The sequence below is a fragment of the Onychomys torridus genome, chromosome 3 (assembly GCF_903995425.1).
Source record: "Onychomys torridus chromosome 3, mOncTor1.1, whole genome shotgun sequence".
In the NCBI taxonomy this organism is placed as follows: Eukaryota; Metazoa; Chordata; class Mammalia; order Rodentia; family Cricetidae; genus Onychomys; species Onychomys torridus.
This window is the reverse complement of record NC_050445.1, coordinates 23,895,546-23,917,945: the sequence shown is the minus strand read 5'-3', so window position 1 is coordinate 23,917,945 and position 22,400 is coordinate 23,895,546. Positions and strand designations below refer to the sequence as shown.

General features: G+C 42.2%; 1 protein-coding gene across 2 annotated transcripts in view; it reads left to right on the top strand.

Annotated features, from left to right (window-relative positions):
• Window positions 1–21,417, top strand: part of Cntnap2 (contactin associated protein 2) — a 2,080,708-nt gene extending 2,059,291 nt beyond the window's left edge. For both annotated transcript variants that reach the window (XM_036182111.1, XM_036182112.1), the window contains 2 exons: window positions 15,830–15,910; window positions 18,292–21,417. In XM_036182111.1, coding sequence (XP_036038004.1) covers window positions 15,830–15,910; window positions 18,292–18,491 — 281 coding nt within the window. In that variant the 3' untranslated portion in view covers window positions 18,492–21,417. The remainder of the gene's footprint in view (window positions 1–15,829; window positions 15,911–18,291) is intronic.
• Window positions 21,418–22,400: the final 983 nt, after the last annotated feature.

Below are 22,400 nucleotides of genomic sequence, written 5' to 3'. Positions count from 1 at the left end.
TTAGACCCTTTTTCTTGTTATGATTTTGTTTGGATGGTAAGTGAGGTCGACATTCACTCTAGTGGAAAGTTCTGTTAGTGGAAGGAGACTGGTAGGAAGCCAACCTCTTTTTCCTCAATGGCTGGCCCATGGCTCCAGTGCCCATGATTGATACCTGTCCTTTATCACCTTCTAAATCACCCTTCATAGTTAAGCTACTTCTGAACTCTCTAGTCTGTTACGAGAGGGGACTCTTCATGAGACAGGAGCAAGCTCTGTCTGGCCTCTTCCGGTTGCACTGAACATCATCTAGAATGAATTTCCTCTCTCTGTCTCTGTCTTCTCTCTCTCTCTCTCTCTCTCTCTCTCTCTCTCTCTCTCTCTCTCTCTCTCTCCCCTCTCTCTCCCCTCTCTCCCTCTCTTTCTCTCTCTCTCCTTTCTCTTCTGTCCTTACAATAGATTTCTAAAACCATTCAGGGTAGGAGCCTGTCCGGTTCTCTCAGATCACCCATCCTCCAGCCCCTGCCCCACAGGGTAAAGCACTTAGGAGCTTTCCCATCTTCCCCAAGTCCGCACCTGACAGGCATTTCAGTCATTAGCTCTGTCACATGGGTCTGGCTAAGTGCAGGGCAACCCTCTGGTACCCGTTGCCATAGCAACTTCTCTGCTGGTGGCAGAAACAGGGACTCCAGCAAGGCACAATATTCATGTGGCTTCATTCCTGTACTGCAGGAATGTTATCAGGGACCAGTGAAAATGGAGCTTGTGCTCAGGGCTTTCCTGTCTCCATTAATCCTTGTTCTCTCCCCTTCTTCCTTATTGTAGCTTTTGTTGTTTTTGTTTTTGTTTTGGGGCAGGGTATTACTGTGTTGCCCAGGCTAGTACTGAATTTCTAGTTTCAAATGACTCTCCTGCCTCAACATTCTGAGTAGCTGGGACCACACGTATACTTATCACCACACATGACTGTACTGCATTTTCTTTCATTGTTTTCGTTTCTTTCTTTTTAATTTAGAAATAGTCCTATGTAGCCCAGGCCAGCCTCAAGCATACTATATAGCCAGGGAGGACCTTAGACTCCAGGTCCTTCTGCCTCTGCCCTCTACATGCTGAGATTACAAGCACACACCACCACACTTTGTTAATGTAGCAAAGGAGATTGAATTCAGGGCCTCATGAATGGTAGGCAGGCACTCAATAGCTGAGCTACATCCCAAGCCTATATATTGATCTTTAAAGTGTCATTGACTCTATCAGTCACGTCATGGAGCTGTAGCACCACTCAGGGGAATGCAAAACCCTCCACATGACAGGACATGGCTTTTGCTAACCAATCATTTTCAAAAGGCTGTTACCTGAAATCACAGGAGTGATGTCCTCCCAGGGAACAACAATCACCCCTTAGAAATGCTCATTCTACCTCTGTTGACAGATTGGCTTCTGTCCTTGCCTATGGCCAGTAAAGCAGGAAAAAAAAAAATTCTTATCCAGATGAAGTTTTGAGCCAGTACTTCAGGCTTTCTTTTCTGTCATCACCGATAGCAATGAACTGCTTCCCTGTCTTGAGATCTCCAAGTGATTCTGCATACACCACATGACTATTCAGAAATGTGCAAGGCTGAGAATAGTCCTGATTCTGCTGTTTTGTTTTTGCCTAAGGACAACCACAGAGGCCCTTTAAAGATTTGAAATATGGGAGTCGGTGCAATTTACACAGTAGGTAAAGATGCTTGCCATATAACCTAGTGACCCGAGTTCAAGTCACCAAACCCAGCTAAGGTGGAAAGAGAGAACTAACTTCACAAAGCTGTCCTCTGACTTTCACACACACACACACACACACACACACACACACACACACACAAATTTTTCAAAACGAATTTAAATTTCTATTATGTTAAAGTATAAGCAGACACAGTTATGTTAATATGGAGGATGAGATAACTCACTTGGAAAATGCTCATTGGAAAAGCTAAAAATGGTTCTTAATCATTTTCTTGGGAAATTAAACTTAGAAAACTGGAAAAGATACAAACAAAAGTAATGTTACCTGCAACTTAGGAATTACTTCTGTGATTTTGCTTTGTGCTGACAGAGACTACAAGTTGTGTTGAGTGGATACTATTAGACAGATTTAATGGTGTGTGTGTGTGTGTAAATGTAAGAATGTAGAGGTCAGAAAACAATTTGGGACAGCTGAGTTCGCTCCTTTTGCCCAGTGTATTCTAGGTATCAAGTTCAGGTTGTCAGGCCTAGAGGCAGGCCTGATCCCCCAATGAGCCCTCTCACCATGCTCTTAGACATATTTTAAAGATAAAAACAGTAGGGACTGGAGAGATGGCTGAGCAGTTAAGAGAACTTGCTCTGCATGTATGGAATTCTGAAAGAATGAACAAACATTATATGGGAAAACGAAAGAACTCCTTCTAGGCCTAAAATCCAATCAGAAAACAGTTGGTAACCCCCATAACATTCATGTCATTATTGCACCAGTAGGCACATTGTGCCTTGTAGGTCAGTATTCTAGCAGATAGCACCCCACTGGGTAGGACCATTGGCAACTTTTCTCCCTCAGTGGCCACACTTCCTGCTCTGTTTTGAAAGTGTTGACCTCAAGAACAAAAGGAATTCCACTTTTTTTTACTCTGAATTGCTTTACTATATTTTGTCTTTCTTTAAATAGAATAGAGCCGTTTGGAATGGCAGATAATTTGCATAGTTGTAAATTAAATACACCTCTCTCCTTTTTCTACTTTTTCCCCTCTCCTGTCTTTTTAACAAGATAAATCATCCTCAAAGCTACTACAGCCAATTAAATGTTTTTCACACTTTGTTGACATGAAGACAAGGAGCTGTGATAGAACCCAATGGCTTATACTAGGTGCTTATCATGTTATCTTTATAATGAGGTGAGCCTGAACCAGGGAGGAATCTGTAGAAAGCATCAGGCTGACACTTTAGTAGCCCAGGCTAATTTGTTTCCCAGAGTCCTCTTTGATGGCCACTAACCGTTCTGCCTAGCAACAAGCACAGACAGTTAATTGTCCTTTGAAATCAACAGTTCAAAAAGAAAACATTTCAAAAGATATTTTTTAAATATGTTTTAAAAATAAACAGAAATATATTTAGCACAGGGGTTTTTATATTCAGGGTTTTTTTAAAGTCAGTTTTTGGAAAGAAAAGACACTGGCTTGGAATTCAAAATATATAAAATGCATCATATCAAGTTTAACTGGTGCAGCTGGAGAGTATTTCAGAACCCAGGACCCAGCTGCATTGATATAAGACTTAATATGTGCACAGACTTGACTCTGAAAGGCACTCTAGGTTTGCCCACCTCCCCAGCCCATCTGTAGTAGAGCCAAATCAGCCAGCAGTCTTCAATCTGGCCGTACTCCAGTGTTCTCAGAAACCCTCCTGTTTCTGGAAGTTTAGGGATTTAAAAAAAAAGGTCAGTTTCATATTTTCATGAGACAATAATCATAACACAAACACAAACAGGGTCTATTCACAGAGAGGACTGGATCCAATGTCTCGAACTATAGACACTATCACCTCCAAGTTGAGATTTCGAATTACAACAGAAGAGTTAACTGTTTTAAAAACACATTCTGCTATCCACTCAACTCTTTCAAAAGACACACAACAGTAACAAGACAGCCCAGCCACCTCCAAAAGAGCCGCCTCTGAATTTATTAGAAATTTGCACTAAAGGGAAGTCTGAAGAGATCCACAGCTGATTCCTAAGCTACTGCCATGTACCTACACATCCTCACATCATCATTTGACTACATTTTATCTGATAGAAGTGAGTTTTCACTGAGTGCCAAGCCAGGAATTCCAGACATCCACAGTCTCCTCTGACAGTTGAATAATTCACGTAGATGTGTTTCTCAACAGAAGTGTGAGGAAGTGTGAGGACACAGCTCCTCCTAAGACTTTCATCTTATAAACTACACCGATCCTTGTTGTCTGGGGAAAGCTGAAAGGCATCAGGGAATGTCCTTGAACTATGCATTTGGAGTTTACTCACTGTGACTGGCCATGGTTTCCTTCATCCCCTTCACTCTCTCCTTAGAAGCTGAGACCAACTCCACAGCCTGCAGACAGCCCTGGCCTCCTAAGGCTGCTCCCCCGATATGAAAACCCTAAGTTTTTTCAGCTGAGTCTTCCTTATAAGTTATTTGCTCACAAGGCTTGCAAGTCTGCAGATCGGTGACCAGGTATCTAATAGAACCATTGGCAGGTTACTCTGAAGCATTAGGAGATTACACATCCCATAATATGCCCACAAGGCCTAGAATTTCTACTCAGAGCTGAGCTGGGTGCTCTAACACTGTGCAACCCTGCCTTTTGCAAGGCCCAGCCACAAGGAGGCAAGAATCCTTTGCAAAAAACAAATCTGTAACCTCCAGGAAAACTACAGCCCAGAATTTAAAATTGTCCTTTCTTGTAGACACTTTTAAATGCATCAAGATCCTAAGCACACAGTTGTGTCAATATTTTTCCCTCCTTGAAACACTTCCAAACACTACCTCGTATCTGTGGTGATTAACCTTCACTGTCAAGTTGGATTGGATTGGATTAAGAAGCACCTAGGAGACTAGGAAAGCATGACTTCTGGCATGTCTGTGCAGGCATTTCCAGAGAGAATGCACTAAGAGGGGAAGACATGCTCACAAGAATCTGGCTAGCACTCACCACAAACAGAGTCTTGAAGGAATCAGAGGAGGAGGAAAAGAGGGCCTGCTACACATGGGCATTCTGTCTCTCTCTTCCTCCCTTTCCCCATCTCATCTCTATCCTTCCTGGCCTGGCCACCATGAGTTAGGCTTCTCTTCTCTCTCCCCATCCCTCTCCCTCTCCCTCTCCCTCTCCCTCTCCCTCTCCCTCTCCCTCTCCCTCTCCCTCTCCCTCTCCCTCTCCCTCTCTCTCTCTCTCTTTTTCTCCCCTGCTCCCTCTCCCCCCTTCTCTTTCCTGGCCACCATGAGTTAAGCTGCTCTTCTCCCTCTCCTCCTCCCCCTTCCTCCCTCCTTCTGTCCTTCCCACTCCCTCTCTCTCTCCCTCCCTCCTCCTCTGTCTAGCCCTCCCCCTCCCTCCCCCTTCTGGCCCCCATGAGTTTAGTGGCTCCTCTGCACCAGCTCCTTGCACAGGGAGAACTGAAGCACCTTTAAAGAGCCCAGATAAGTCCTTGTTTGCGTCAGCCCTGCCACTGTCACAGCAAGGAAACCCTGAAAAGCACAGTGTCTAGGGATAGACCTAGGCTAAATGCTTAGAGATTCTTCGCCTGCATTTTCTTAAACTGTTTTAATATGCACTAGAATAGACTTTGCCCCCTAAGTTCAAAGCACTGAAAACCCGTAAGGAGGTATTAGAGCAGCGTCCCTTTTATGACTTCCATACCAATAAAAAAACAGAAATCAAGCTAAAGAACTGGAGTGGTGGGAGATGGGCCCCACAGGGGCATGCCAGCATGCAGGTCCTTAAAGACACAAATGTGACGGGGGAGGGTGGAAAGCTCTCAGAAGGAATTATTTCAGTTCCCTCTTAGGCACATTAAATGAATACACAGATACACCTCTCAGCTGGAGGTAGGGACCACCATCACTGGGGATCTCGATTAAAGTTGGGGAACTGTGTATTCAAGCACTCTAGGGACCTGTTAGAAATGCAGAGCCCCAGGCCTGGCCATGAGTTTGCTATCAGAATCTGAATTTTAACAAGATCCTCGGGGATTTGCAGGCACTTCCCTGTTGGAAAGCTTTAAATCAGAGCACTCTACAATCAATTGCTCTCCCCTAGCATGCACCGAGGGCTGAGGAGGGACAGTAATGTCCCAAGGAGTCAGAACACCTCAGTTATACCCCGCCACGTTGCATGTGGAGGTTTTCATCCTGACCCCAGGGCCTGGTTTCCATAGGATGAAAAAGCCCCTCACAGGGGCTCCTGTTACCATGGAACACAATCCGCAAGCACAAAGGACCCTCTCCCTCAGACAGGAGTTGAGAAGGTACTTCCTGGATTTAGCACACTTCCCCAGACTTGGGCTTCTTGGTTCTGACTCTCCCTGTGACAGGCAGGAAAAGAAGTAATGACAAACCTCAGCTTCCAGGAAGGTGACAGTCACTAAGGAAAGTCCCACCCCACTGTTGACACAGAAACCACAGCTGTCACCATACAGGGAAGCCATTTTAAGTGACAATGGCCCAGGAACACAGATCCAGGTTGGCCCAAATTCCATGTTCCAACGTAAAGCAGTTTCATGCAGTTTTATAGTTTTACAGAACAAAGAAAGTCGTAAACCGAGGCAGGTTTCAAATGTGGTGGTGGGCACACCAGAGAGGCAGGTACAGTGAGATGGGGAAGCTTTTCTATAGGTTCCAGAGGCTGTCTAATGACAGCTTTAACTTCGGGGTTGGTGGGAGCCAGTGGTCTGCTAAAGTAACAGATCCAAAGGTTTTTATCAGTTAGTCACAAGGTTTGAGTTCCCACACAGAGGTGGGCAAAGAACAGATAGATGGCTATTCTAATAGGCTATGTATATAGCCCAAGACAGGTAATTAGCCTCTGGACCCGCAACATTCCAGTCTCTTCCACAGTGCTGGAATTCTAATCAGTCAATCAATCTCTGCAGACACAGCTTCTTTTCAGGAGTTTGTGTTCACACCACGTAGCACCACAGACCCTGGTTCTGAGACTCTGACCTAGACGGTCAAGCCTTGTTCAAGAGCTACAGTAACAAGCTTGGATTAGAGTCAAGAAGGCATCTGCTGAGACCTCTAGGCTCTTATGTCCTGGAACAAATAATTGGACCAGGGACACATGGAAATAGTCTGTTAAGAATGAGAAAGGCACCCCTCAAAAGTGAAGAGATCTCAAAAGCTCCAGTCTTGAGCATCGTGACCCCTATGGAACACTTACATAGCACTAACGGCCCCCACACTTGGAAGGTTTGCCCTCTTAAACAGCGGGCTCTGCTCCTTCTTGTAGCACTGGTGAGAATGATGTCCAACCGGCATCTTTTATATATGCGAAACTTGATATCGCTCTCTCTCTCTGTGTGTGCTTATTACCACAGTAAGATTCCTAGAAGGCGCCCTAAATTAGGAGACTAAAGGTGACTTGAGCACCCATTGGCCACACAGCTCTGGCCTAATCGCCACCCACTCTGGGTATTCACCTACTCTGATTCAGACAGAGGTTGAGAGACTAATGAGTCTCTAAAATTCAAGTATAAGAGTAACAATGCATATGCACACATGTCCACAATAGTACCTCACAGTAACTATGGGGTTGATTTATAATCAGTTGTGCGTGGAAGGAGGAGACACAATGAAGATTTTTGCTCATTGAGTCCTTTGGTATATAGGTAGGGAATTTTTTTTTAAATAATTAGGACATATAGCAGGGTACAAGTTCATTTATTCTGTTCTCACCTAATTAACCTCTTTTCCTCATGGGATCTTAGTCAAACAATTGACCTCCATTTCTGTTATCCTGTATAAAGCTTGTAGTGTGCAGCTTAACTGTCAAGTCAGAAGGCAAAAATTAAAAAAAAAAAAAAAAATCTCTTCCTCATGTAAAATGGGAAATTCTGGCTAGCTGGCATTCATTAGAAACTGAAAGTGGAAAATAAATACCCAGAATCCCTTAGGCAAGCCCATGTATTATTCTGTGTGCAAAAGCCTGCTGAGCCTGAGTCTCAACATGAGAACAGTGGTATCCTCTTTCAAAGAAAGCAAGACTGCTGAAGACTTCAGCATCTTTATCAATAGCCAGTTGTTTTCTTGTCTATCTTCAAAAGACAGTCAATATCAAATAAATTAATTGAGAAACATCACTTTCTGCTGTAGAACTCAGGTTCAAAAAGAGAAGAATTGAAACAAAGAAGCTGAGAAAACCAAGAAGAAACACACACACTCACACACACACTCCTTCTATCTCAGGCGCTGCCTCGAAATAAGACTGCAATTTAAATTAAATTATAATTAATAACAGCAGTTTTGTTGAAGTGTCTCAGATCATCACTTTCAATGCTGAAGCTCCAGTGGTTTCCATGGAGACATTTTCTCTATGTGATGTCAAATCCAATCTTTTCCCCCCTTTTAGTCTCTGACATACGACAACCTGAAGCTTTTAGTGCCTTTTATTTGAGAGAGTTTTATGTTAAATAGTTACTTTTACATGCAGTTAAATGTGGTTTTTGTTCAATTTGTTTCTGAGCCTGAAGTCTACAAGTTTTCATATTTGAAACATTAAATAAAGAACTAGAACCCCTGGAATTATCTTTGTCTTATTCTGCATTCTCTCCCCCACTGCCCTAGACAGATGAGAAACTGGAGGAAAGAATTCAAATATGTTTTTCAATATTCTGTTTTTCCAAGTACACTTTAAAGTCAGTTTCTGGTTTCAGTGCTTGACTTGAAACTTTTTATTAATTTTTCATAGTTTAGAAATGCAATCAAAAAACTACATTGTGACAGTGGAGTTTAAAAACACAGTTACCTCTGTTCTTAGTTTGGCCATGGCCATGACCAGTTTCTTTGTGTCATTTTGATTCTATAGGGGTGATATCAGCTACCAAGAGACTGGGGGTGGGATTCTGATTTGCAGCATCAGTTGAGGTTTCTTAGGGTTGACCCCTTACTGCCATTGTGTAGGATTTCCCTTTGTCAGATAAATGTCTCTCGTGCTCTGTTTTGGAGATAGAAAAAAAAAATCAAATACCAATACAGACCCTTTAGTTTTAACGTGTATGAGTGGTTTGCTTACATGCATGTCTGTGTATCACTTGCATGCCTGGTGTCCATGGGAGCAGAAGAGGGCATTGATCTATGAGTATAATACTAGAAGCAACCAAATAAGAGACTGTAAGCAGGAGAGATGCACAGAAATGCACACACATAGTGAGAAATTAAATCTGAGCAGGGATGGCTCTTTGCCTGGTGGTTGTCATCACATGGTGGTTATTTTGTGCTCTGTGACTAGATCCCTGGCATAAACAACTCAAGGAAGGAAGAGTTCTTTTGCTCACCATTTCAGAGGTGTTATTCCAACACAGTGGGAAGCCTTTGGCACAGCAAAGCAGCTCACAACATGAGGGCCAGGAAGTAAGAACAGGCACAGGAAGGGCCCAGGGACAACATGTCTCCAAGGATCCAAAAGCACTGGACTATTTCCTCCAGCTAGAGTCCCATCTCCTAAAGTTTCCAGAACCTCCCCAAAAAGGACCACCCTCCAACAGATGAATATTTTAGGGGGATACTTGCTATGTTCTGTCATTTGGGGCTCCAGGAGAAATGCATTGAATATAGTCTGTACTTAGAGGATGCAAGTCTGCCCCTGAGATTCAATAGTACCTCTTTATTTTATCACTCAAATTTGGATTTACTCATATGATTTCCCAAGATATAGACACCTTGATATTTCTGTGCCTCTAAAATTGTTTGGCTCTCCCAGGGATCTGGAAGGAGGGGGAGGGGAGCACAGCATGAATACCAGCTGACCAGAGCACACGTCATGAATGAGTTTTGTCATCTACACCCCATGCTCATATCTTGGTCGCTGTATTTCTCTACACATTCTAAAAGGATGTTGGGGGAAAGGACAGTAACAAAGAAATACATCTACCGAAGTAGCATTTGCTGTGATTGCCAGGATAAAATAAATAGCTTTGCCACAGGGAGTGGGCATTCACATGCTTCAGAATAACCAGGCTTAAGTTAAAAATAAATCCATAAAAAAGCCATAAAAGCAGGGATGTTCATGAAAGGAAAGAGGACTAAAAGAGAACTATGCATGTCCTTGATTTTGTAAGGGTTTTTAATGGCCTGAAGGGTTTCCACTAATTGGTTTCTAACAACAACCAAGGTCTAGTGAGTGCGGCATCTTTAATATGCTTTCTGTATTTAATATATTCATTTCCACTGTTGGTGAGAAAGGAAGAATAAAACTGTCGCCTTGCTTTAAGGCTCTAGTTGACAGTGGGCAGCTGAGTTTTTAAATTATACCTTCATAGAAGAGTTATTGGAGCGTGTCTTAGTTATGGTTTCTGTTGCAGTGATGAAACACCATGAGCAAAGGCAACTTGGGGAGGAAAAGGCTTATTTCACTCACAGTTCCATATAACAGTTCATCATCAAAAGCAGTGAGGGCAGGGACTCAAGCAGGGCAGGAACCTGGAGGCAGGAGCTGATGCAGAGGCCATGGAAGGTGCTGTTTACTGACTTGTTCATCATGGCTTGTTCAGTCTACTTTCTTCTAGAACCCAGGACCACCAGCCCAGGGACAGCACCACCTACAACAGGCTGGGCTCTCTCCTGTCAATCACTATTAAGAAAATGCCCCATAGGCATATCTACAGTGTAATCTTGTAGAGGCATGTTCTTAAATGAGGCTCCCTCCTCGCTAATGACTTTAGCTTGTGTCAAGTTGACATAAAACTATCCAGCAGAAAGAGGCTCCGTGGATGTTTGAACAACCCTTCACAGACTGATTTTAATTATGCTCATCGATGAATATGCATTTGGCCCTCCCTTGCCATATTGCATTGTTATTCGTCAGAATAGAACTGAGATTTGTCCCTTCCCTTAAGATGACAGCTACTACATAAGAAGTGATAAGATCTTGGCAAGAAGGTGCAGAGGACAAAATACTTCTCTACACTCATGAGGACCAGAGTTTGATCGCTAAACCCACATTTAAAAAAAAAAAAAATGGTATGATTGTGATTCCAGCCTTGGGTAGGCAGAGACAAGTAGATTCTGGATCACTGGCCAGCTAATCCCAGTTTGGGGTCTATAAGAGACTCTGTCTCAAAAAGATTTTTTTTTAAAGTTTTTTTTTTTTTTTTTTTTTTTTTTTTAAAGTGTATAGAGCCTTAAGGATAGCATTCATAGTTGTCCTCTGGCCTCAAAATATATGTACACACATGCACGCAATGAAAAAATATTTAAAAAAGAAGTAATAAGAGTAAAGACTATAACTATTGAAAAGGGGCCTGGCCACTTACGTGGAAATAGGTCCGTTCCTTCAAGAAAGAGGTAAAATTTGATGGGGAAAGAGAAGAAAGATAAACCAGATATCCAGACAGGGAGTGCTCTCTGATGAGCTGGCCTGAAGCAATAAGAATCCATTACATTCAGAATATTTAGTTGGAAAAGTAGTCTTATGAGGGAAGAAGCAGGAGAGAAATCCTATGTACATGAGGCCTTCACAAGACCAAGAGATTCAGATTCACCTCAGTGGAAATCCTGGGAGGCATCAGGTGTTCTCTGACTCTTGCCATTCTCCTGAGTCAGCGCTTGTGTCTCTTCCCCAGCCAGAACTCCCAGCACCATTTATGGCTGTAACATCAAAGGAACCAGCCCTGGGTTGGCATGTTGGTCACTGATAGAGTACTTGCCTGGCTTGCACAAGGACCTGGGTTCCCCTCAGCACTGGAGGGGGAGAAAATGAGAAGAGGCCACCAATATATCTAAGCAGCAGTGATTTGGGGCACTTTTGTTTTGTTCTGTTTTTCGAGACAGGGTTTCTCTATGTAGCTTTGAGCCTTTCCTGGAACTCACTTGGTAGCCCAGGCTGGCCTCAAACTAACAGAGATCCACCTGCCTCTGCCTCCCGAGTGCTGGGATTAAAGGCGTGCGCCACTACCGACTGGCCGATTTGGGGCACTTTTGAGGCCAAGGACATAACACCACAAGCTAGGCTTTCAAGCAGAAAATTTTGCCATGGTTCATCTGCCACATTGCAAATTATACCACGCTACAAATTCCTAAAGTGGATAGCGTTTTATTAGAGCCATGCAGGCAGAAAGCAACCGTCCTGCAACATCAAGAATGCTGTCACAGTAGGCTAACAAAACTGCTTGCAATTTTTGTCACACAAAAATACAATAAAAAATTTAAATCAAGTCTAAGAGAAAAAGAACTAAATCATATGCCAGGGCTGGGAGAAATCCCATATTTGTCCACACATTTCTAAGGGGATGTTTAATGTGTTTTGAAAGTTCATATTGTATAAAGAAAGTCAGAAGTTTTGTGTTTGTTAGAAGACAAAAAATACAATTTGTTCCAAGTCTCCAAATGTTTAGAAGAAAGGCCCACCTGAGAGTCCTGCAGGTGCAGCAAGGATTTCCAACACAGACTTTTCTTCATCCCCTGAAAGGGCCCTCCTGTCATAGTTCTAGCCCATACTCAACCATCTAAAAAATGGTCTTTCAGACAACTCTTCTCCCTGGATCTTCCTAGTTTTCAAAGGGCTCAAAAGTGGGAGGATTACTTCTTTTGGAATTAACTTGGGTTCTAATTCTAGTCAGGCTAGCGATGGACCAAGCAGCATATAGAGAAGAGTAATTACAACATCCACAGGCCTGGAGATGTAACAGATGGTCGGTGATGACCTAAACTTCATCTTTCAGAAGTGGCCGAGTAAGGGAATGAACCAAATCTTGCTGTGCCTTATGGTCATATGAGTTGCATGACACACAGTGTGGAAGCTACAAAGCAAACTCAGACAAGTCACCAGAACTGGGCAAGCTCATAATTGAAACCACATCCACGTTTTAATTAGCATTTTCACTGTATAAACAAAGTCTTCCGTGGCACGTGTAATTAGACCACTAGGGACAGGAAATTCTCATTACTACACATCTTGCCTATTTTATCGTTCACTGTGCATACTTAGAATGGAGTCTGACACAGTGAGGCTCTTCTATCAAGATTTAGTTAAGTGAATAAATGTGTCATTTCTACTGAGTAATAATTCTCTGAAAACGAAGACCCAGATATAAAGAAGAAATCCAATGGGTATTTTTCTATTGTTTTTATGTAAACTGGATTTAGTCACATAAGATAATTTTGTGGCCAAATTAATATCAAATGAGTATTGGTTGTTTTTGTTGCTGTGATTAAATGCCATGACTTTTGGAAGGATGCCATGTCCTTGCGAGGCTTAGTTCTGGAAACTTGGGGTTGAGAAGAAAATGAAGAAAGAAGAGACACACAGAAAAGCTAGGGTCAGGTGGGTCCTGCTCACTCTGATGGAGTGGCACCAACTGTACCATAACTGAGAACACCAACATCTCATACACAGCACAGGAGGAGAAATGAGTTAGTCCAGGAAGCAAGTGTCCGCAGGCTAGCAGTCTCAGGCTGCAAACATCCAGGAGGAGAAAGCTGTGGTTGCCAGTTTACCTACACATTGCCAACATCTCTATTGAACCTGAGAAAGGTTCTGCCACTCTGCCATCCCTCTGAGCCTGTCTCAGAAGGAAGGCTTTGTCACTTTCCCACAGGTCGGAGCCATTGGTCCTTGACATGGTCATGCCCTTGTCAACAATACACACTCAGGGCTTCATTTAGTCTTTATACATTTACTGGAGGCTTTCTCTGCTCCCCACAAAAGAGTTTATTTTGTCATCAGTTCCAGAAGGAGAGTCCAAAATAGCAGGCTGACAGACCAGGAAGCTGGGAAATCCCATCTTCAACTGCACATAGGAAGTAGAGAGAGGGGAAGTGGAGTGAAGTTGTAAACTTCTAAAGCCCGCACCCGAGATGTTCGGTGCATTCCTCCAACAAGGCTTCACGTTCTAAGAGTCACATAACCCCCGCCCCCCAAACAGCACCACTGACTGGGGACCAAGTGACCAAATACTTGAGCCTACGGGGCACACTTTTCATTCAGACCACCAGAGTGATAAGTCCATAAATGACTGACCTTTGCCTTCTTGGGCTGACATTTGAAATCTTAAATCAATGCTATCTAGCTCAGAAGAGCTTGAAGAGATGGGAGGAAGAACCATTAGGGAAAGAAGCAAACTGTGCTGTCTTCCCGTTCCCCAAGATATCTAGACTTAGAATTGAGCCAGGGAATGCAAGATTATGTCAAAGGCACCATTTGCATCCACAGTTGAAGGCTTGGGAGAGTGCGGATAATCTGGAGGTAAATTTTCTTTCACTCATGTGCTTGTCAGAGTTCAAGGCTATAAGCAGTCAACAGGTTTAAATGACTCTGATGGTTGAAAAAATCAGTAATGTACAAATGCAAGAGAGAATAATTTCTCTGGTCCTGGGTAAAACTTGCCACGTCCGGGCCCAGGGATATGGCTCAGTGGATAAAGCTGCTTGTTGCCGAGACTGACTGGCACAGTTCAATCATTGGTGCCCGCACAGTAGGAGAGAAGCAACTCTTCCCCGCCCCCGTGTCCCTTGGAATGCTTGTGCCCACATATGTACACATGCATGCAAAAGAAATGAAAATGAAATTTTAAATTTTAAATGAAGTCAAAGAGAAAAAAACTAAATCCTGAGCCGGTCAGCAATGGCGCACACCTTTAATCCCAGCACTCAGGAGGCAGAGTCAGGCAGATCTCTGAGTTCAAGGCCAGCCTGGGCTACAGAGTGAGTTTCAGGATAGGTGCAACGCTACACAGAGAAACCCTGTCTCGAAAAACAAACAAACAAAAAGTGAAATCCTACATTTGGCCCACTCATATCTAAGGAGAAGAAGAAGGGCTCTGAATGTTTTTGTCATGACCCTGGAGATTCTTAGCTATCTATAACCAGGGGTGAATCCGCCTTAGGAAACAAGTCCCTAGCAAGGTTCTACCTGAATCATAACAGCCTCTGTTTAATTGTACCAAGCACAGACCTTGGAAATGTTTCTCCCAGTGACTTGGTGCCATCCAGCAGGCTGCAGGCTGCTTTAAACTCTGGTTCTCTGCTCCATCTGCTGGAGGAAAAGTTACTTCCTCCACTAGGGAGATTTGCTTGGATTTCTCAAAGGAAGGTCCTACCACAGTAAATCCATTTGTGGGCTGGAATGGTCTGGGGATGTGGCTCAGTGGCAGAACCTGGCCTGGCAGATGCAAGGCCATAGGTTTGTTCCCCGGCCCCGCCAGAAAGAAAATCCACCTGTGAAGGCGAATTTGCTTTTTTGGACTACTTACTATAGATGGTCTAGTGACCTAAAAAAGGTTTCAGAATCTATTTGCCTTTGGATCGCTAAGTGGAATTCATCTTAGAGACACATCTAAATTTGACACAACTGCTCCTAATATTTTTTGAACAGGGAAAGAAATAGAAAATTAAGCTATTAACATTCTTCTCAACACTTCTGAACTTTATTAAAGTTTTATTAAAGCCATGCTAAATATTAAAGAATCCATTACTCTTAAACTAATAGTGTGTGCTGTGAAACTCTTACCAGAATATAAACCCCAAGCCAGCAGTAGTGTGTGGAGTGAAAGCGAGTGGGAGACAGATTTCAGCAGAACAAAAACCCTGCTTCTGTGTCCATAGGTCCTGCAGAGTCAAAGAACTGCAGATCAAAAACCAGTCCTTCTTCAAATGATCTGTACGAAATGTAGATAGACTTTCCCCTCATCATTGTTCTCCAGTGTTAACCAAAGCCATTCCAGTGTTTATTCAAGTCCATGGGATATGACTAGCAATTTAGAGACTGTTTAAATCATACAGGATTATGAAGGCCATATGCTCTCTAGTTACATACAGGGCTTGAGTGTCTATGGACTCAGTGTCCTGAAACCAACCCCTAGAGGATAACTATTCTAAAAGCAGACTTGTCAGCAGGACGGGGACAGGCTGGCTCCGAACAGTCTAAGATTCTCCAACATTTCCCCTCAGTCAAGCCATAGCATTGGAACTTGTGCAAAGAGAAATAGTGAAATCAGGGATGGGGTGTCTGGAAATTTCATAGTAAGGTTGGGTCCATCTGAGGTGGAAATTTCATTTGTAAAAATGAGAAGTGGCTAAAAGTTATGAGGAAATAAATATGAAATTATTTGGTACGTTTGACTCTTCTACTTCATCCTTCATTTCCTTCTCTACAGCCAGTGCAGATTTCCCATACAACCCAGGACAAGGCCAAGCTATAAGAAATGGAGTCAACAGAAACTCAGCTATCATTGGAGGTATGTGAGATGTACTTTCTAGCAGCTACTCATCTGGGGAAAGTAATGTCTTTTAAAAAAAAAATGGGGCTGGAGAGATGGCTAAGCAGTGAAGAGTAAATACCACATTTCCAAATGGACCCAAGTTCAGTTCCCAGAACCCACAGAAGGCTGCTCACAACTGCCTGTAACTCCAGCTCCAGGGAACGCTCCATAGGCATCCACATACATGTGCACATACTCACACACAGATATATACACATATACATAAATAAAATACATTAAAATATATTCAAAAGGGTGGTTCAGTGGCATTATCCCAAGTTCAAGTATAATCTCATCAAGGTCCCTATCCTTGGCTTTTGAGTTTTGTTTTGTTTTAAGATAAACTCAAAGTATCATATGCACCTATACGTGAAACAGGTCAGTGACTTTTTGGCAAGTTCACACACCCATATCCACCACTGTAACATATAGAACACATTGTCCTAAAAATACCTCCTCTCAGCTACTTTTGTAATCCCTTTCTTTAAATCCCCACCTATTCTGTTTGCTCCTCCAGGGTTTCATAACTAGTATAAAATTTGCTGTGCTTTCATTCATTCAGCATAATGTTTTTTAATCTGTCCATACTATTTTGCTTGCCAAATTGTATTTATTTTTCCTGCCAAGTTGTATTTCATTGAATGGATATGCCATCATTTGTTTTATCCACTTACCCATTGCTGGATTGTTGTTTTGTCTCCATATTTGAGTTATTATGAGTAAAGCTGCACACATCTTAATAATGTTGCACACATCTTAGGTAGACTTAAGTATCCATTTCTCTTTGATAATTCCTAGAAATGCAATCACAATGATATTAAAGGTGGGTATTTAACTTTGTAAGTCATTGCCATGAAGCTTTCCAAAATGATCCAACCACCTTACAGTCCCATGATCAATATCTAAGGAGCCAGTTATTCCACAACCTCTTGGTGCTGTCTGCCTTCTTAGGCACTCTGGTAGGTGAGTTGTGGCATCACTGTGCTTTTTGATGTGTGACTATCTCATCACTAGTGATGCTGAGTGCCTTTTCAGTTGTTATTGTCTTGTGTAAATATTTTGTGAGGTGTCTTGAAATCCTTCTCCACCTCCTTAATCAATCATTTGGTTTCTTGGTAATGATTTGAAAGAGTTTGTATTCTGGATACAAAACCTTTGTCAGACACAGATAAATATTTTTCCCCAATCTACAGCTTGTTAACAAACCTGACTCCATGTTGTCCAGGTTTTGTACATTCTTATTGATTTTCTGTTTAATGGTTCTGTCAATTACAAAGCAGAAGAGGGCCAAAGCCTCCAGCTGTGGTTACATATTGGTCTAATTTTTCCTCTGGTTCTGTCAGTTTTCACTTTGCTGTTTTGTAGTTCAATCAGATGGACACACATTTGGAGATCTTACATCTTCTTAGACTGAATATTTTATCATCATGAATTTTTCCTTACTCCTTCTGGTACGCATCCCTCAGTCTTGACTGGTTTGCATAGGTCCCCTGTGCTCACTCTGTTTTCGCTGCCATTTCTACCTATGTTGATTCTTCTCCTTGTAGGAGAAAAAAAAACATTTTTTTTCTTTGCATGTTCGGTCATTTTTTTATTGGCTGCCAGATAGTATTAACATGACTGAGTTTGGGGGTTTAATTGTCTTCTTATTTTGAGTGCTGGGATTGCTTACAGTACTTGGATATCTCTGAATCATGTTAAATTTTTGCAGGGCAAATCTCGACAGACCTTCCACTCCCTTAAAAGCACACCTTTAGCATGACCCTTCCCAGTCTGAACTGAATGCCTGTAGTTATTTCCCGTCAGAACTTGATCACCTTCCAGCCCTGTGTGAGCTCTAGAAATTGTTTACTGTGCCTCCTGGCTCTGTGGAAGGTAATGCACATATTAGTATTCAGCTGGAGGTTCAACAAATTCACAGATTAGTAGATCTGTCTGTGCAGAGCACATGTGCTGGCCCGGAAGCCACACCCTCAGTTCAGGAAGTCTACTGGGTTCTCCTGGTTCTCTCTGGAGAGCAGTGTGGACAGTCAGAAAACTGGGCAAAGTATGGAAATTCATTATTTCGGACTCTTTCCTCAGGCATCATGCATCTGATTTACCTATCGTCTAAAAGCCTATGCTTCCAATATTTTATCTAGTGTTTTAGTTACTTTGGGAGAGAGGACAAGTTGCCTTTTGGTTCCTGTTAACCCCTTTGTGTCTGGAAGCAGAAGCCATGTGTCACTTCCACTGTCCTCATGACGGTCACTGTTCTCTGTAGGAAAGAGTCACATCCCAGGGAGCTGGGATGCAGTGACAAGATGGGCATGCGTGCAAGGCTTGTTTAACTTCTGGTACTTCTCTGGTTTCCCCAGGGGTCATCGCCGTGGTGATTTTCACCATCCTCTGCACCCTGGTTTTCCTCATCCGGTACATGTTCCGTCACAAGGGCACCTACCACACCAATGAGGCCAAGGGAGCCGAGTCGGCTGAGAGCGCAGACGCTGCCATCATGAACAACGACCCCAACTTCACAGAGACCATTGACGAGAGCAAAAAGGAGTGGCTTATTTGAGGGGTGGCTGTTTAGCCGTGGGATAGGGAGGGGGGAGTCAGGGGAGGAGGGGAGGGCAAGAGCACCCTGTGTCACACCCCTGAGCACACGCTTACAGTATCAGCACAAGCTGGGGAAGGCAAGCAACCCAATATTCTTAAGACTGATGGCCACACAAAAATATACTTTTTAATATTTCTTTATAGCTGACTTCCCCCTTCTGTATCAAAACAAAATAATACAAAAATGCTTTTAGAGTTTAAGCAACAGTTGGAATTTGTAGGTAATATCTGTTTTATTTTGTGTGTGTTTAGAGGTGTTCTAAAAACCCGTGGTAACAGGGCAAGTTTTTTACATTTTTAAGAGCCCTTAGAATGTGGATATTTTTTTCTCAAGAAAAACTGATACACATCCATGCAGCTTATGACATTCTCTTCCTTTCGCATCTAGTCAACTTTTAATGCGCTGTTGTAGCAACTAGTTTGTGTCCAAATAATATTTCTTTTGGTGTCCCATAAAACGGAAATGAAAAAAAAAAAAAAAAAAAGGGCAAAGAGCCTATTTGCCAGTCTTCAGAGACACCTCAATCTAGACCAGTTTTCGGCCGGTCCTATCTGTCACCAGACAGTGGAGGAAGAGTGAGTGGCTCCTGTCCTGCGGCAATGTAACCAACACAAGTGGAGATAAGCACCCAAGAATCTGGCAAAGCAAGGCATATTGGGTTTATTGCTCCTGTTTTCCATTGGCTTCTACATGACAGTGTTCCATGGATGTAGTCTTAGACCTATTTAATATCTGTAACTATCAGCTATAAAACCATGATGAGCAACTGTTATAGGACTTCTCTGTTTTACCTTCAACATATCGGATTGTATGTGTATATGCGCCTCAATGGGGAATTAGAGCCAGCGGGAATGCCTTCTTTGCTGTTTCTTTTATATTTATAACAACAAAAATATGGACACTTTCTAGTGAATGCATAAATTAGTGTGCTTTTTTTTTTATTTTGCTCTAAACTTCAAGTTTTTACACCGCTGTGATAAAATCCTAGCAGATAGCACCCTCTGGATTGCACAATACAATAAAGCCAAGTTACAACAGCTGTTACTTTGGAATCATGCGGGAAACACTGCCATGTTTTAAACCAACTCAATTGCAGAAACACTATCATGATACAGAGATCTGGGACAGCCACATCAGCGTCTGAAGTCACCACCAACTTGATCATCAATTACCACTTTTCTTCAAGAATAGAATTGTCTAGTGAATTATACATCTTAGGGTTATCAGGAATCTTGGGCAGTTTTCTCCAAAAATAACTGCTTGATTTTATGTAAAACAAAAAAAAATAGATTTTGTGTAAGTAATTGGGAGCAATTCTTCCTATTAGAGCATCCAAAAAGAATTTAACTAATTTATTTTTTTAACTACACAAAAGTTGTTTCTTGAATGGTTACCATTTATAATTGTAGTATGTCGGGCCTCTTATATTTAAAAACCTCTTTTTAAAAATTTTGTAGGCTCCAACATTTTGAGGAATTAAACATGATAACTCTTTTTTTCTGCTCTTAGAAGGACAATGAGCTTCAAGTGGTATAGATTCTGCTCTTCTGATGGCCTGTCTCAGTGAGCTGCATGTTCTAGTTAGTTAGAATTTTATGCACACACTTTCAAGGTTCTCCAAATACTTAAATTATTGGAGAATCTTAATTTCTTGAGTAAAGGAAAAACCTTATCCCAAGCTGCTTTTTGCTCCAACTTACAGTGCACTCCAAAAGGAGGTAAGGGATGAATTCACTCCCCCTCAAATCAAGGAAACAGAATAAAAGGGAATCCTGAGACCTCTTTTAATTGCAGGCAGACCTCAAACAGGCCCATGAACACCCTTAATTGTCAAGTCTTGCTTGTTCTTTTATAAAACATATTAAATGGAAATCATTTAATAGGATAAAGTGTCAGAACAGTGTTAACATTTACATTTGAGAGCCAAGGTCATTTTATTTCATCAAGATACCTGACCATGAAGCATTCCTTTTCATATTTACCATTATGGCTTAGAAGTGTTTCTGATATTTTAAAGAACTTACTTTACAGGTATTACTTTTGTACTTAACAAATAATGGCAAATGGAAATTTATTCTTTCTGGCATTTCCAAAGAAATGCCATGTTCCTTGTGCATTATCTCAGCTCTTTTCTTCCCCAAGTGATTAGCAAGCCAAACCACCAGGCAGTCTCCAGGATCAGAGAGCTCCCACCCAGCCCTTCTCTTCACTCTCTCTTTCCCTTGCTCTTGCCACAAAAGGCAAACACTAAGGTCCAACCCGTCTTGCATATCAGCAAAGCTGGAGTGTGGAGTGACGTTATCAGTTAAGACACATGGAGATCACTGACGCAGTCTCTCCTAACTGCAAAATGGCTGGCAGACAGGACATACAAGGGGGGTGAAGTAGTAACTAACTTGATTAGTTCCTAAATGAGTCCTGAAGCCTTGACCTCTTCTCGGAATTAACATCTTTAACCAAAACCCCCACATCTGTGTATGACAGATACAGCCAGTATGTTCCAAATGGTAAATAATCGCTTATCTGAAGAAAAAGAAGTAATCATCTGTTTCAGTTCCCTCCATTGACAGTTTGGCATGCCACTGCTTCAATAGCCATAATATAACCTGAATTTGCCTAACCCTAGACTGTCTTTCATGCCCACTACCATCTCAGCATTTTATAGCCAATACATTACCAGCCAAGCATAGAATAATGGGAGCTCCTTTAAGCAATAAGACTATATAAACCAAACAAAACCCAAGACACTGTGCCAAAGGAATAAGACACACTGGTGCATGCCTGCAACCCCAGCATTTGAGAGACTGGAGCAGGAGGATAACGTGCTCAAGGTCAGCCTGGGCTACACAGCAAGTTCTGGCTAGCCTGAGCTGCCTAGTGAAAACATTCTCCAAAAAAAAAAAAATAAGTTCTAAATAAATAAATGAAGCTTCAAAGAACATTGGTGGCTGACTGAGGCTTGTGCGTGCATGAATTTCCTCTGCATCTAAAACAAATATCTGTGTTTCTTAAGAAGCTAAGAAAGAAAGATGCTGAATGAATGTGAAATCATTGGCATTCTCTCCTCCCAAAATAGCATATTCTCTGGAGCTCACAGAAGCTAAGTTAGAACATCAAAATTATTTCATGGTTGAATTTTCCCTGGGCCTTCTTAATATGTAAGGATGTTTTTCTTCATTGCTGTCTACCAACAGTTCAAAAATAGGAAAGTCTGTGAGTTTTTTCAGTTGAAGATCTAGGAACAAGGCTTTAGAGGACTTTTGTTAGAAATTTCCCTGCTGTCCCACATGGGAAGAGAAGGCATCCCTCCCCAAAGGAGCAGGAGTTCAAAGGCATCAGAGAGAGTCCCAGCATGGCCAGTGAGTAGATGTTAACCCTGTTGTTGGACATCTTAGGACAGCACCGGGTTTGTCCTGTGAAGCAAACACAGACAAAAGTCTGTACAACTGAAGGTGCTGCAGAGAGATGCCAACTGGTACCAGCTCCAACCATGCCAGGGTTCAGGAGGTGTCAGAAGACACACTCCCTTCTACAGTCCCATCTGTTCCCTTTGATCTCCACTCTTTATGATTTTCTCCTCTCCTTGCTGTACCTTTCTCTTCAGGAGAGAACGTTAACAGTCCTTTTACATCTCATGATTCTAAACAATGCCTGATTTGAACTCTTAATTTTTTTCCTCTTTTGCTATGCTGTCAAGCACTTTAATAGAAAAAAAAGCAAAATTTACTAAGTTGAGTTTGACTTATCTAACCAATAATAGCTTCTAAGTGTTCTTCCTGGTGAGCCACTGATCCTGAATTGAGAAAGGCAATCATGCAGCTCACTAATTTTTGGCTAAAAGAAAAGGGCATCTTTTCTAGATGCTGT